This window comes from Trichoplusia ni, chromosome 2 (genome assembly GCF_003590095.1).
Source record: "Trichoplusia ni isolate ovarian cell line Hi5 chromosome 2, tn1, whole genome shotgun sequence".
Lineage (NCBI taxonomy): Eukaryota > Metazoa > Arthropoda > Insecta > Lepidoptera > Noctuidae > Trichoplusia > Trichoplusia ni.
The window spans coordinates 13,772,154-13,787,804 of NC_039479.1; the positions used below are offsets into that span (position 1 = coordinate 13,772,154).

General features: G+C 34.5%; 2 protein-coding genes across 2 annotated transcripts in view; one reads left to right on the top strand and one right to left on the bottom strand.

Moving 5' to 3' along the window:
* Window positions 1-667: 667 nt before the first annotated feature.
* LOC113508241 (heat shock protein 75 kDa, mitochondrial) lies at window positions 668-5,151 on the bottom strand. Its single transcript, XM_026891197.1, has 13 exons — window positions 4,853-5,151; window positions 4,509-4,675; window positions 3,959-4,120; window positions 3,635-3,870; window positions 3,363-3,472; window positions 3,206-3,279; window positions 2,820-3,096; window positions 2,582-2,651; window positions 2,352-2,499; window positions 2,145-2,272; window positions 1,372-1,559; window positions 1,014-1,245; window positions 668-899 (listed from the first exon to the last, which is right to left on the bottom strand). The coding sequence occupies exons 1-13, from the start codon at window positions 4,971-4,973 to the stop codon at window positions 725-727; spliced, it is 2,088 nt and encodes a 695-aa protein (XP_026746998.1). The 5' UTR covers window positions 4,974-5,151; the 3' UTR covers window positions 668-724.
* Window positions 5,152-6,878: 1,727 nt separating this feature from the next.
* LOC113508247 (neurogenic protein mastermind-like) overlaps window positions 6,879-15,651 on the top strand; it is a 28,424-nt gene continuing 19,651 nt past the window's right edge. Inside the window, exon 1 of the mRNA XM_026891205.1 lies at window positions 6,879-7,564. Coding sequence (XP_026747006.1) covers window positions 7,500-7,564 — 65 coding nt within the window. The 5' untranslated portion in view covers window positions 6,879-7,499. The remainder of the gene's footprint in view (window positions 7,565-15,651) is intronic.

Sequence of the window (15,651 nt, forward strand, 5' to 3'; positions counted from 1 at the left end):
CCCGATCTGCAGCTGCCGTATGAGTTTATGGCTGTGTTCCGTTTTATGTAATGTATTTAACGCTCTTTGTCCTTTTAAAAACAAATTATTCAGAGGATTTTCTTCCATATAGAAGTGTTCTTGTTAATGTTTTACATTAAATATTAATATAATTGCCATGATGCTACGTTCATACCATGCTAGGAATATTGTCAATTAAATAATAAGGTTGCTATTTACTTTAGAATTCAGCTTGGCGCTATAGGCCTATGGACACGCCAGAAATATCTTAGCAAGCGCCAGTGATTTAGGATCCTTTTTCAAACTAAACCTAAAAATCTTGCGAAACAAACGTCTGATTCCCTCCCATTTGTGAAATACTTTTCTAAGTAGCATTAACAGAGTACATTTTAAATTTCCAAAATAGTAGCATTGCATCGGAATAGTAACTATTAGGTATACACTTACCTACTACTGTACTGAGTTTTACAGATAGTTCATTTGCGAAACTAAATCTGTAAACTAAACTATACCTAACTACCGTTAACTCAGTAGTACCATGGTAGTACCAAAACATTGAACAGGTAATTATGTGAACAAACTACAAAGTAATTACCAGTCCCACTATACCAGTATTTTACTGGAGATATACGAAAGGAGAAACAATTAAATAAATAAAAAATACAACTTTAAACTGAAACAATAAAATTCATTTTATTTTTATAATTCTCAAATTAAAATAAGTCTAATGTTTATCTAAAGCTTTAACTAGGAGATCGTTAATGTGTACAATAAGGCTCCTAGGATCCAATATGAGTCCAGCAGTAACCATAGCATTGGCAAATAGTTGCTCTGCTACCATGTCAGCCAATAGTTTATCAGAGGAAAGCAGTTTGTGAAGCTTCTTGATGATAGGGTGCCTAGAAACAAATTTTAAAGTATTATATTGGTGGTACAGATAGTCAATAGTGTTATTTTTATTTTTTAAAGGAATAAAATAATTTAGATATATTAAACCTTATAAGTAAACTCACTTTGGATTAATTTCTAGATGCGGTCTGAGAAGAGCAAATCTGTTTTCTTCCGAAAGATTTTGAGCCTGAGTACGAACGAAGTGTCGCGCTGCCGCCATTTCTTGTACCGTGATGACACATGGATGAGTGTCCAACTTCTTAGTTGTTTTAACCTCAAATATTTTGCCAGCTAAATGAGATTTCAGGAATGTAATGATTTCATCTACTTGAGTTTGTTGTAGTGCATCTCCACCTAAAAAACATGTCTGATTTATTATATGGCATAAAATTAGTCACCATTCCATTAAGCCTTTTCCACGAATAATAAACGACAGCCGATTCAATGAGGAAATAGAAGTTATTTAACGTGTCTACATACCAATAATATTATCAGCTGCATCCTTAGAATCTGACTGCATATCATTCTCTATGGAGACCAGAGTCCTGTTGTTAAACTCTTTGAGTTCAAGCAGCACCAGCTCATCATACATTTCATAGCAGAACAATACTTCGACGTCGCGTTTCTTGAGAGACTCGTAGTATGGTGAGGTTTCAGCTAGGGCACGGCTGTGAGTGAAAAGTAATAAATTGAGAATCTGTACACAGACTCACAATCACATTGTTAAATTTAACAACAGATATAATACAAGTAGCTGATTTGCTGTTAGGTGTTAAATAGGCTTACCCGCCGTGGCCGGCGGAAGCACGCAACCTGTATGAAGATTTGCAACGCAAAGCCCTATACCGATACAGAGACGTGGATGACGTAATACGTCGGTAAAGTCTGATATTTGCTGAACGCATCAGAGAACGCTAACAAGTATTACATAACGCAATTTAGGGGGGATGAGGAGTTTTTAAAACGTTACGGTGGGTAACGTAAGGACAGCAGGGGGTGTTTATACAACGCGTTATTTATATTCAAATATAAGACTAGGGATTTTGATTCTTCCAAAGCCGCAACCCTTTTCGTCTATTTTTTTCTGGGAAAATGTAAAATGTTACGTCACGTTTAGGGAGGGGGTATAGAAAAACGTTACGATGCGTTACATAGGGGACAGGGAGGGTCTCAAGCTTCAAAAATTGCGTTACGTAATACTTGGACGGTCAAAAAGTATTTTCATTAATATTATATTGACCCAAACACCATACCTAGGAGCGGCCAGATAGTAAACTGTCTTCTGATCTTCCTTTTGACGGGAAATATACTCAGACAGTGATGTCCTTTGCCCGCTCGGGAGTTTAGAGGATTCAAAGCGGAGCAGTTTGGCTATTTCTTCCTGAAAAAAAAAGAAATATTTAGTACTTCACTCTAGAACTACATATGTATATTTTTAATTTGATTTTTTTAGCACTTACTTTTTCAATTGGGCTTTGACTAGTAACAATGCCTTCTTTAAGGAATATAGAGTATTCTTTATAGAAGGCTTCATAACCCACAGTATCTTTATTAGACATATCAATCATAAATTTAAGGAAGCGGTTTGTGAGTACAGTTTTCAGTTTCCTAAAAATAAATAAAAAGTGAAAATTAGACATGTTAAGTTAGGTTGTCTTCTGTCTTTATAAGTGTTCTTTGACAAACTTACAATATGAGTGCACTGTTCTGCAATAGCTCCCTACTAAGATTCAATGGAATATCTTCGGAATCCACAACACCTGGAAATCATAAATATTCCGACAGTTAATAATGCGTATATTCTTATTGTATGGTAATTTTTATTCAGCCTTTGATAAGTTTTTCTAAATGCTAATGTAATCGTTGTTTAGAAGAAAGTTTAGGCAATTGTATATACGAAAGTTTTCAAAGTCTATTCAAGATTTTACCTTTAACAAATCTCAACCATTTAGGCAAAATGTTTTCAGCCTTGCTCTTGATCAATATCTTTCTTGAGTACAGGGCAACTCCAACGTCGGTATCTCGCGATAGTTCAAAGAGACCAGGTTTGCCTTCCGGCACATATAATATGGATCTGATGCTGAGGGGAGCATCAGTTTTGTAGTGAAGTGTAAATCTGGGTTTGTCATAAGCCTGGCTGATATATTTATAGAACTCTATGTGTTGTTCCATTGTTACTTCTTTTGGTTCCATCAACCAAAGAGGCTAAAATAAATTAAATGTAAATGATTATAAGATAATTAAATTAGTAAACATTTTTTGTGTAATAAATATATTAAGCAATGAAGACAGTTCATTAAAGCACAGTACATACCTTAATAGAGTTAACTTGTGTTTCATTTAAAAATATAGGACTGCTCACAAAGTTGCTGTATTTCTTTATTATGTCTAAAACACGAAAAAAATAAGATTTTAAATAATTACTCAAAGACATTAATGATTAAATAATCCTACTTTTATACTCTGCTTACTTTGCACTGTGTCATCATCAGCAAATTCTCGGCAGTCAGTTTTTAAGTGTACTATTATTTTTGTACCAATTGGCACTCCATCGGCTTCTTGTATTTCATACATGCCAGAGCTGAAACAAGTAGTTTGCCTTTTAAATATACATACCACAAATGTTTTGTCCACATTTATTTAGTTTCTTATTACAATATAAATACGACAGTTTTTGTGAGTCTAAATGCAGTATTTAAAATTTTATAATAAAATAAAGCATAAGTATACATATAATGTTTACCCGTCTGATGTCCATTTGTAACCTTGTGAGTCAATCTTGCTGCTTCTTGTGTAGACTTCAATTCTATCAGCCACCATGAAGGCTGAATAGAAACCAACACCAAACTGTCCTATTATAGAATTGGCCTCGTCAGCACCCTTCTTTTTGATTTCCTCTATAAAGGATTTGGAGCCTGAACGAGCTATAGTTCCCAAGTTCTGTGTAAGCTCATCTTTTGTCATGCCAATGCCAGAATCCTGCAAAAAGAGTTCATAACATTTAATATTTTTATGAACTCTTAATACCAGTTTTTATAGTTTAAAGAATGTTGGTTCTAAAATATACCTGAATAGTAATTGTCCTGTTCTGCTTGTCAGTTGATAATCGAATTTCTAGTGGCCTATCAGTTTCTGCAAGTTTTTCATTCTCAGCGCCAGAACTCACAGTTAAGTAACGGAACTTTTCCAATGCATCACTTGCATTTGAAATTAACTCTCTGATAAAAACCTGTAAAAAAGCAAAATAAGATGTAGTAAAATAATACTTGATATATGAAATAATGAAGACATTTATAAGAATGACACTTTGGAACCGTGCAACTAGAGTCAGTAATATAACGTTTTAAAAGTGCCTGAGATACGGCCTATTTGAAATAATAACTTTTTGATTTTGATTTTGATTTTGATTATAATCATAGGATATATCAATTTTCAAGGAAGAAGAGGAAGACATAGAAGAATGTACATAGACCAACTATAGGAAAAGGAAGAGACAAGGAAGGAAAAGAGTACAACAAGTGTCCAGCTTCAAATTTGTTGATGATAGACAATATTGATAAGTAATAGAAAAAGGATGAGTAACAGATATGGAATGTGTATTTTCAAGATATACCCACTTCTTTGTCTGAGTACAGTGATCTTGCAACAATGTCTAATAACATACGAGTTTCAGCTTGAAACTCTCTTTTCTCAGTAGGACCTTTTACAGTTTCTTTCTGCTGCTTTTGCTCTGGTTTTTGCTCAGTGACAGTACTATAGTTTGCATAATTTATTCCAATTGCCCCTGCGTTTAAGAAAGGAAATGAAAAAAGTATAAATTATTTTATTAATTGATTCAATATTATTTTAATTGCATCACACCGGCTTTTTGTTAAGTAAAGTTTTCGTAATAAAAGTTTAATGAATTTTTAATAATGTGTAAAAAATAATTTTAAGTTCTCAGATTTGGTATAATACTTACCCTTTAGGTGCGCTGCCTTAATATTGCAAGCAGAAATGTATTTTGCGTTACTTAATGGAAGCGTGAATAACCTCTTTGATAATAAAGATGAGGAACCTAACATAAATCTCACAGCTGACATTGTTTAAATAATAAAAATACTGGCTAAAATATATAATATAATAAAACTAGAACGTAAGGCGGTTTTTTAGTTCTTATTGAAATGATACACGGGTTCAGAATAAATTATTTTAGTGTTCAAAAAGATCTGCAATTGTTTTTCAACCGACTGTTTTACTTTACTTGATATCTGTCAGTGTCATGTCGAAATGACACTATTCATGTAATAGAGTAGCACACCAAAGTGTGACCAAATAAATAAAACTCATGCTGTGAGATGGAAAGGGATGCAAACATAATAGGTTTGCATCCCTTTCCATCTCATATTCTCATTTCAGGCATATTATGCCTAGCATATTCATGCTACTCTCGAAGACAAAAATATTAAAAACTTCTTAAGGCGTAACCTCATGGTCACTCGTTGCTCGCGATCTGATCACGTGACTCCATTTTTAAATTTCCCGCGTCTCGAAAAAGCGACAAAATAAGGTTGCCGGAAAGGTAGCGACAAAGCTGAAAATCTTGAGCTACTGCCTTTGCAGTCGCTCGTTTGCAGCGACAAATCTGGTCATGTGATATGTAGCGATAAAGCTCAAAATGTTGAACTTTGTCGCTGGGAAAAAAAAGATCATAGGTAATTAATACACTATAGAATAGAGAAAAGAAAAGAAAAATTAAGCGGTCGAGACAAGTCGATTTAAATTACATAAAAATGGTGCTGCAAACGGTCTCTAAATTAATTCCCGTAAATAATGGAGTCGGACAAGATAAATACTTTAAAACATTTCATAAATATTAGTAAAGTATGGACACAATGTTTGTTTCTTCATTGTACAGTTTAATGAAGTTTAAAATGTACCTATGTAACTTTTAAAAAATCACACTTGTTTCTACATAATAGCCGGTTCACAATTAGATTATAGATATAAATGTTTTGTTGCATGAGGCCGCGCCAGGTATCGGGCGACGAGCGACTGCATGACTTTTCGAGTCGGGTCATGTGATCGGGTTTGTCGCTGTAAACAAGCGACGAGCGATTGCGTGCGGTTACGCCTTTACGTTTACATCATAACATCAGAAAACTTCTAACGCTAAAGTACAATGATTTAATCTCACAAATAAATTTAGTCTATAAATGGAAATTCAGTATAGAAACTCTCTTAACACATTAATAGCTATCTCGATCATGATCGATAGCGGGTACACTTCACGGTACGCAAGCAGTATAACATCTAAAGGCGTAACCTCATAGTCACTCGTCGCTCGATTGTCTCGACCGCTTAATTTTTTCTTTTCTTTTCTCTATTCTATAGTGTATTAGTTACCTATGATCTTTTTTTCCCAGCGACAAAGCTCAACATTTTGAGCTTTATCTCTACATATCACATGACCAGATTTGTCGCTGCAAACGAGCGACTGCAAAGGCCGTAGCTCAACATTTTCAGCTTTGTCGCTACCTTTCCAGTGACCACATTTTGTCACTTTTTCGAGTCACGGGAAATTTAAAAATGGGGTCACGAGATCGGGTTTGTCGCTGTAAACGAGCGACGAGCGATTGCGTGCGGCTACGAAGTCAAGTCGTCTTTCAAGACATAGTTAATGAGAGAGAAATAGTTAAGAATTAAGGAAGTGGTGCCTTTAGTAAGCAGGACGTCTACAATAGGCTTTTATTCCTAATTTAAAAAATAACATTTTTTTTTTGTACTAGGCAACATTTCACAAAGTTTTATCGTAATAAACTATTAAACACTTTTCAACATTTATTAAGTGAAATTATTAAGATTATCACTGTCTTTGCGGTTACGGACTTTTAATAACGCGGATACTAAACAAATTTTCCTTTCATTTGTTTACTAATGGTCATGCTTATAAATGTATTGTTACGACAGTTACGGCACTGAAACGCGACAAGCAAGCGTCAGTCAGTGATATGACAGAGTGTTTAGTTAGTTGATGTTTGGCCATTCGTGTTAGATTGGTTCAGCCAAAGATTTTGTAAAATAGTTTTAAACAAGTCATAATAATTGGTAAATAATTTTATTTGTAGAGTAATCGTATACCTGTAGTTTTACACAATTAAATATATTACAGTGGCCAAGTATTTAAATACATTTAGAATGATTTATACATAAAACTGTTCGCGAAGTGTTGACTGCATAACTTGTTCCAAAACATTTTTATCATTTGACGTGTTTCTTTATTTATATAATTTTAGACTGACGTGTGAGTTGCATTGCTCAAATGACAATTAGAAACAAACTTATCTAGAAACTTTATTGAGAAGATCGGTAGTGTTTAACAGACTTGGAAGTAGTGACAACATGAATATAGTGTTGAGGATGTTCAGGACGAATGGTGTATATTTTCTGATAGTGTTGTCGCATTTGCGGTGCAGTACTTGAATACTTTGAGGGAGTCGGTTCGGGACTCGGGGGGAGAATGATGGACCAGAGGTGAACAGTGAGCAGGCACCGTGGAGCACCTGGTGGGAGGCGGTGGGGCGGGCGGCCTGCTGCCCGGCGCCTCGCCCGCGCAGCACCCGCCCAACATGCTGCAGCCCATGGAGGAAATGATCCTGCCTCCTAAGAGACAAGCTGTTGTTGATCGTTTGAGGTGAGTGCTACCTGATTCCCATGTTTACCTTTTTATGTTATTGTAAATTCTGTTACTTTCTCACATTCGGATTGAGGAGTTTGGTTTATCTCTATTACTATAGCCATGAATATGCAGTTAGATTATGAGGTCTTTAGATTGACAGTCAACAATTTAAATAAAAAATATGAATGTATGTAAAGTAAACAAAAAAATGTTTATACCGAAAATTACATATTATCAATATACTCTAGTTATGTTCTCTACATTTCATTTTAAATACTAGTATTACTGAAGTATCTCATTAAGCATTTTGTGTGATAAGATATCATAGATATATGAGTCATAAAATTAACTGTTTTCAAAATGTGAAAGATATTTTGAAAGCTAATATCTTTAAGTTGGATATGGTATTAGGCATGATATACTTGTATCTATGCAAGATAACGGAAATTTCGTAAGGCTGCATAAAAAATCAGTGCTGGGTATTTCCATGCTCAGCATTATGCTAAATTGATAGCCTTTTTTACAAGGACATGCAGACCTACCTATTTCATATATTATTATCTATCTTAGTTTTTGCATGCTGTCTTTTAGTTTTATTTTGATTACACTTCATTTTGTCGTAAACAATGCCAAACACTAAATATAAAATTATGTAGACTTTTTTCTATACCTTGGATTGACAGAAATATCTATTACTGAAATGAAATATTAATGCTGTTCATGAAATCAACACCGCTTTGTAAAAGACGATTGACTGATGATTTTAGGAAAAGTGCCTGATAAAAATTATAGTATTTACCTTGAGTACCTATAAATCAATGTAATCTTTTAAGATTGATGTTGGCTATCATACTATGCTCTGTTTTGGGTTTGTTTATTTTATATAAGGTCAGGAATATTCAGTTTATATTGGAATAGTAGGTAATGTGAATAATCATATACATAAGGTAAAATTGTGGGTGAAACCCAAGAATAAAATATATTTGAAGCATAATTTCTATATTTGATGCAGTTGTTTTGAGATGACTCCTGCAACTACCCAATCATTCTAAGAATGTACCTTTGCTCTGCCTAGCGGGATGAGCTGTGGAATATACCCATAATATGTTTGTGCCCTTTTGCACTCAGAAATCAAAATGAATACTTGGCATAAGACCGAACATCAAATATTGCTTTTATTAAAGTAGAACTAGTCTATGCTTAGTGAATGTTATGTAAACATTGTGCCTAACATTATATTATGAATAGACACAACATATACCAGACATCAAATGCATAAACAAAATGTGCAGGAATCATCTCAAATAATGCAAGTTATCTAACTTCATACGCGAAAATTACCGAATTGTTCCTACCTACTTGAATGTAATCTTTGAAATTGCAGAATTCATTATTTAACAGTGCTATTTCGCAATAATAATGCCGATAAGATCTTGAGAATATGTGCAAACGTGAGCCGAACTTCAACGTTGTAATATTTTTATAGGAACTTTAGTGATTGCAGATTAATTGATTGAATAATTTTGCTGTAGGCAATGCTAACGCTCACCTTGAACATCATTACAATGTGCTGTAGAGATACGACAAGGCCCGTTCTCAAAATAATGAAGTTCCACCGCCATCCTTCCCGTCATGTGGGAGTTTGACTCGCGACACTAGGATTCCGCTCAAAGAGGCTAAAGAAATTTGCAAAAATAAAATTATCACCAAAAAAAAATTGACGACCGTACCAACCGTTTAACCGTTTGATTTATCTTCCAATAAGTCTATTGAAGTCCTTAAAACTCAGGAAATACAACCCTAAAAACCTGTTTCGTCGTATCGTATTTGAAAAAACGCTGACGTAAAAAAATGTGTATTTACATCCCTTTTTTAGTTCACAGCGGTTTTATTATCTCGAATGTATTTATGTATTTATAAGACTTATCAAGTGGAATTGATAATATAATTATATATATGAGTAGGCCCCTATTTATTCTCGTTCTGAAATAACTGAATAATCTTATACCACCTAGCACTACGCCTCACCTTATCGGAGGGATATTTCCACGATCCTTTTAAATCATACTTAGCATAATGGCGATCTCGATGATAATTGTAAACAGGTAAACTGCAATCTCCATTCTCTTAATTGATATGGCCTCTGTGACAATTAATTCTCTGGGAATTTACGATCCTATGATTAGATCATGAAAATTGTTCTATCATTTAATGCAGAGGCGTTATTAAATTTACTTTTAATTACCATCGGAGTACTTAATACATATCAAATAAAACGGAAACTTAAGTCATATCGCGATCCTTAATACCGTGGAGTTATTGTGGAACATTGCTTCAAACGCTACTGATAAACTTCCTGTTGATAGCGTTCGTGGTTTTTCATTTTCCTTTACGAAGGAAAATAACGCGACTGTATAAATACCCGCGCTTGCACCAATCGATGAAATCTTGAAATTAATAATAGTGAAAACTGTGCTTGTACTATATAGACTGTTTAGAAATATGGTTAGAAAGGCAATGAAAGTCGTCTTGCCTTCATTAGTAATGGCCTGCACTGCTGGGCTCTAGTATACATAATTTTGCAGAGGTTACACTGCACACATTCGTGACAGTGACGGAAATAAGCAGGTAGCGACATACTACCGTCTTTCTCCTATTTGTTATGATATCAAGCCGTATATACTATCACATGCTTAGGAATTCGGAAGGCGTTAAAGGAAGTGCTAAATCTAGATATTTTAATACAAATTAATTCCATTCTTTGTGTTACGATATCGTTCTCGATAATCCGTACGAGTTGACGTTGTTTAGCATACTCGAGGCGCATATTTAGAATTTTATAGTATCAATAAAAATGCAGCGGTATCGAATTATTGATTTGACACACCCAGATCAAAAAGTTACATTAAATCTTATAAAATTCCAAGGAGGAGACACGCCCACTTCCTCTTTCTTTGTGGTGTGTTTTGTTCTGAAGACCTTCATAGAAATATCATGAAAATATGTTAAAAGGGCGGAAAATGATTAACGTTAGTTATTCAACAACGAGATAATAAATATTAGGATGTGTTCATTATAATCATATAGCACGACTAGAAAATAATTAGTAGATTCGAGAACAAAATCACTACAATCAATTAGTCCTCAATATCTATTGAACTTTATTCGATATGCAGAAGAAAAAAAAAATCACCAGTATATATGTATGTCTATATTGTATGACTTCACGTAAAAAAGACGATAAATTCTTATTAAACAGTTTCTTATTGCAAAACATGCAATAAACACGTAACTGAGAAAATACTGAAAATATATTTGCTTGAATGCTAACAATAAGAAGTATTCGTCGTAAATTACTCCCTAATGAGCACTTGCATAATCCGAAAATATCTTCGCTTTAGTCAAATCCGACTTTCTAAGCGCACACGATTGGATTATGTTGATAAACTAAGCAATAACGTCGGTTAAGACGAAACAGTCACACTTGTATGTATATGCGATAAAACTGGACTGAGAAATTCCAGAGTAGAGTAGCGCCTTACTAGTGTTGTGTATGTCTGAAGAGGTTAGTGCATCGCGGTTTGCACTCAGTGAAATTATGTCGGGGTCTCGGTGTGTATCTAACGGTACTGAATAGCCAGTTGGCGGTGCATAAACGCTGCGCTGTGTTTTATTTACATTGCAGCCAACTTGTAACTTGATACATCGATGCATACTAGGATTACTTAGCTACAATTATTGTGTGTACTTGCTCAGGGATCCTTAAGCAATCTTTTAGAAAGTAAGTATAGTGGGGACCTATGTAGAGGAAAGGTAGTTTGACAATCTGAAGAAACTAGCGCTGCCGCGGAATGGAAGTTAAACATTTTGCGAAAATATTGAGGGCTGCAACTTTGGAATCGTGTTCGATGACGAAACACTTAAACATTTTAAGGAGTGTTTTCGAGATCGATAGAAATAAAAACATAGTCCTATGTGGAACATTCCAAATAGAATAGAATAAGAAATAGTTATTCAGATAACAACCAGTCACCTGAATTGCCTAACATATGTTTCACCTTCAAAGTAAACTCGAATGCATTACTGGCCACATTCTTGTCCGAAGTTCTAATTTAATTAAAACGTTCGATGTATACTAAAATATTTTATACTTTCACACTTAGTCATTCGTGAAAAAGAGAGTTACTTGAACGATGTAGAATGGTTTGTGACAGCAGAGTTTGCCTTTGTCGTGATTACTTGTAACGCAACATTACGTATTCTAGCACACTCGCGGAATATCTATGTATCTTGTGTTTCGAGTAGAAGTAATGTAGTAAAAGCGGGGTTAAATGAAAGTCTAGCCTTGTGTGTTATGAGGGAGCATGCATTACGTTGATTGTTCGGGGCGGATCGATACCAGCGCCGTGGCTTGGCGAGGGACGATCCCCCGTGTTAATGGGATCATTTGTAGGGATACACCCTGATCGGCGAGACCGGCTCCTCACACACCGTGAGGATACCCTGTTATATGATGGCTATCTCTTTGTAGGATACAAAACATGCTCCCACAACATGTAAATAAGTATTGTTTTCTTAATAGTTGTTACTGAAATATCAAATTTTCAAAAAAAAAAAAGAAATGCTATTCTTTCTAAGATGTTATTTTTTATGGTGGTATTAGTTAACAAGAACATGCTTATGTGCTATGGAACTAAGATTCCATTACTGAAATTGTGCAATCTTTTTATTTTGATGCTATAATTTTTTTTTTGAAAATTTTGTTCTTAACGCTATGGCCAGACCAAATTTCACTAAAAGGTCTTTCATAAATATCTAATAAGAAGTTCCTTGGTCATGTCTACTTATGTGACTTATATTTACCGAACATTCATTGGCGGTGATCGATATAAAAATTGACAGAATTGTTTTTTCTTCACAATGTAGACTATACTAAAAGTATAAATATTACTATCATTACTTGTTAACTCTTAAGATTCGAAGTCGCACATGTCAATATACCCTAAAATAGTTGGATAGAGAGGGTCGCATTGGTGTAGGGGCTCACGATTGCAATGTACGAAAAATCACTTATTGAAGAATGCATTCTTTTCGATAGTCACTACAATTTCTACTACTGTTTATCACATTTTTTAAGAGCTCAGGGTCTCTTGAAAGCCTCTCATTTGAAGAGACTAGTCTTCAATAAGAATCAGATGATGTATGATCAAGATGCTAGAGTTTCTAGATCAAAGTTCATAGACATTGTAGTAACATTTTATTGTTTTAGGTTAAAAATAAGGTATTCAATAACCTCATTCAAGTTCTTGCTCGGGTTCAAATAATTACCTTGTGTGCGATTTTATACTAGCAGTGCGTGTAGTTCGACTACACATTCATTGAAATGCATTCAGGACACCCATAGCACAGCTACGTAAGTATGCAAAATTCTTGATCGGTTCGGTACTTGCTGTAGGTATCTATACGAATTGCACTGAATATCTTACATACTATAGGTTCATTTTACGTAATGAAAGATATTTCACGCAAAAAAAACTATCGAATTCTAAGGATAGAGATAGAGTCTTGAGTATTTCGCGTAAGTGTCATAAGTTGAAAAGAATTGTAAACGATCATGTAAATATGTTCTATCAACATTCAACGACGTGCTAATTAAGCTCGTAGTAAACATAGTTATGCCATATGCAAATATTTAGCTTTATGTTATAGCATCGTGTCTAAGAGAGGATGATCGTGTGTTGGGATCACCGGGTAGAGCAATGTCAGTGACAGCGTGACACATAATCAGGAGTTATCGAAGGCGTTGTTTGCGTAGCGCGACAGCGGCGACCGGCTGGTCAATGAACTAAACAAAAACACCTACAAGTTTACACAGTGTGCTGCGGCGTGTGCGACATTGCGCTAGGGATGCCAGATGCTTGGGATTAAGCTGGATTATGTTTGCCCACGTTTAAACAACACAAGTGCGTGGTAGTTCACTTTCAAACATCTTCTGTTTTGTACTCTTTAGTGAATAGTAAATTGTTTCGAATAATCTAACCAAAGAGTACACCCAAACCTTGTTTGAGCTTGTTCTTCTTCCTGAAGTCCCAACGCTTTGGTAACCTTAAAAAGCGCACAGTATCGCACCTTGTCAGCTGCAGCGCCTAAGTATATCCCAAAGTTTGTCAGGTGCGTATTATAGCAATCCTGCTCATTCAGTGAGAACATATGGTTCCGACTGGCTTTATCACTGCAAAAGAACATTTCAAACCTTAATTTGTTTCAAATCGTATTAATTCGTGAAAGTTATATCGCTGTTCAGTTTTCAATACGCGATACAGTTGACTTTCAAGTTCTTAATAACAGTGTGTTACGTTATGTAGACGCTCCTAGCGAATCGTGATTGGTTACTGCAAGTCTTCCTGATTATTACAGCGACTTTGTGATATAAGTAAAATAAAGTATTCTAATGCATTTTATCATATGACGTATTAAACGTGAACTTAGATACGTAATCGGCTTAAAGGTAGTTTAGATTAAGCCGTAGCACGTTTCGCTCTACACAGCACTTGAACGTTGATCACTCTGTCAAAACCATTATTTTTAATTTAATATGATGTGGTAACAAAGGTTATAAAATATTTCTTATTACTCTGAGTATTTTGCTAAGTGGATGCTAAAAATATAACCTACAAGAACAAAATAAGCAAATATTGATTTTTGTTTTCGAATTGTACGTAATTTTAACCCTCGCCATAAAACAATGTAAGCTAATACGTAATGTTGTTTTTCGTTTTCGGTATAAAATTAAACAACACAGCGAATGATTAAATTAAATGTGTAGTTGCTATGCGGCTCATAACTACATCATAAAATTGTTTATATCGCTAACATCTTAAACTTTATTTACTTTATCTATGATGACGTATAATTTACACTACCGTTTTATTATGCTACTGTGTAGAGGAAAATTATTATGATGTTTGCTACCTTGGCAGTCACAAGTTTCCAGCAAAACGTTTTTGTTACTTGTTTTTTTCTGGTTAGTTTCGTATAGAATTGTTTTGTACTTGAAAAAAAGGAAAATAGTGTTTAGATGCATGTACATATTCTACAACTATATTTTTTAATTAAAAAAAGCTACACGTTTTAACAAATTACCTATGCGTAATCAAAGTTGTATGCTCAGCGCTCAGTGTTAATAATAAGGTGAAATGTAGAGTCAATGTGACTTTAGTCTGTTTGGTTGTGATGAGTGCGATGTTCAATGTCAATAATTTACACAACACCGTACGAATACTGTATAATATACACGTAACGTAGGTGTTTTGAATGTACGTAGGTACAATAAACAGAGTGATACCGAAACAGTGACGTTCGCTCTAGTACTTAGCGCTTATATAATAACTACTTGCACATCGATTCCCTTATGTAACTGCGCGTACTTGCTATTCTGATTTCTCTGTTTATGCTTACTCTATGTTATTTATTGCTGTCAATTAATTGCTCTATTAATAAAAAGATAATGTGTTCGCAGTAAGCGTAAACAATTAAAAAAAGGAACGTGGCACACATAGTACTGAAAAAAATGTTAGATTGTGTTTAATTAATTGAAATTACTTAGTAAAATGTGCAGTATCTACTGCTTATTTAGGTTTTTGTTTTCTAGATTCTATCATCAGACTTTATATATATAAAGTGAAAACAATCATGGTAGAGCTGAAGACATGTGCTATCCTTATTCTTAATGCAGAAGAACATATTTTTTTTACAAAAAAATATGTACGTCCGGAGTCTAACGTTTGTGTGATGCCAATGATTAAAGAGGTCTCCGTAAGCATACGGCAAGATAAGTAAAATAGTTCTATTAGAGTGCCCGATAAGCGGGCTTACTTCACTAACAACATTTTCTATCACGCTACGGCTGAGATACACCATAAAAAAATTTCTCTTAACAAAATGTAAACTCTACATTGTACAAAGTAAGGTGACAATAAAGATTTCTAGCTGATTCTGTTTATTCCGTAAACATTAATAATGATTCTAATTACACTACAAAAGAAACGCTTCAATAGAGTTTCTATTTACCACGTATAATTAAATATTAAAGCTATGTCTAC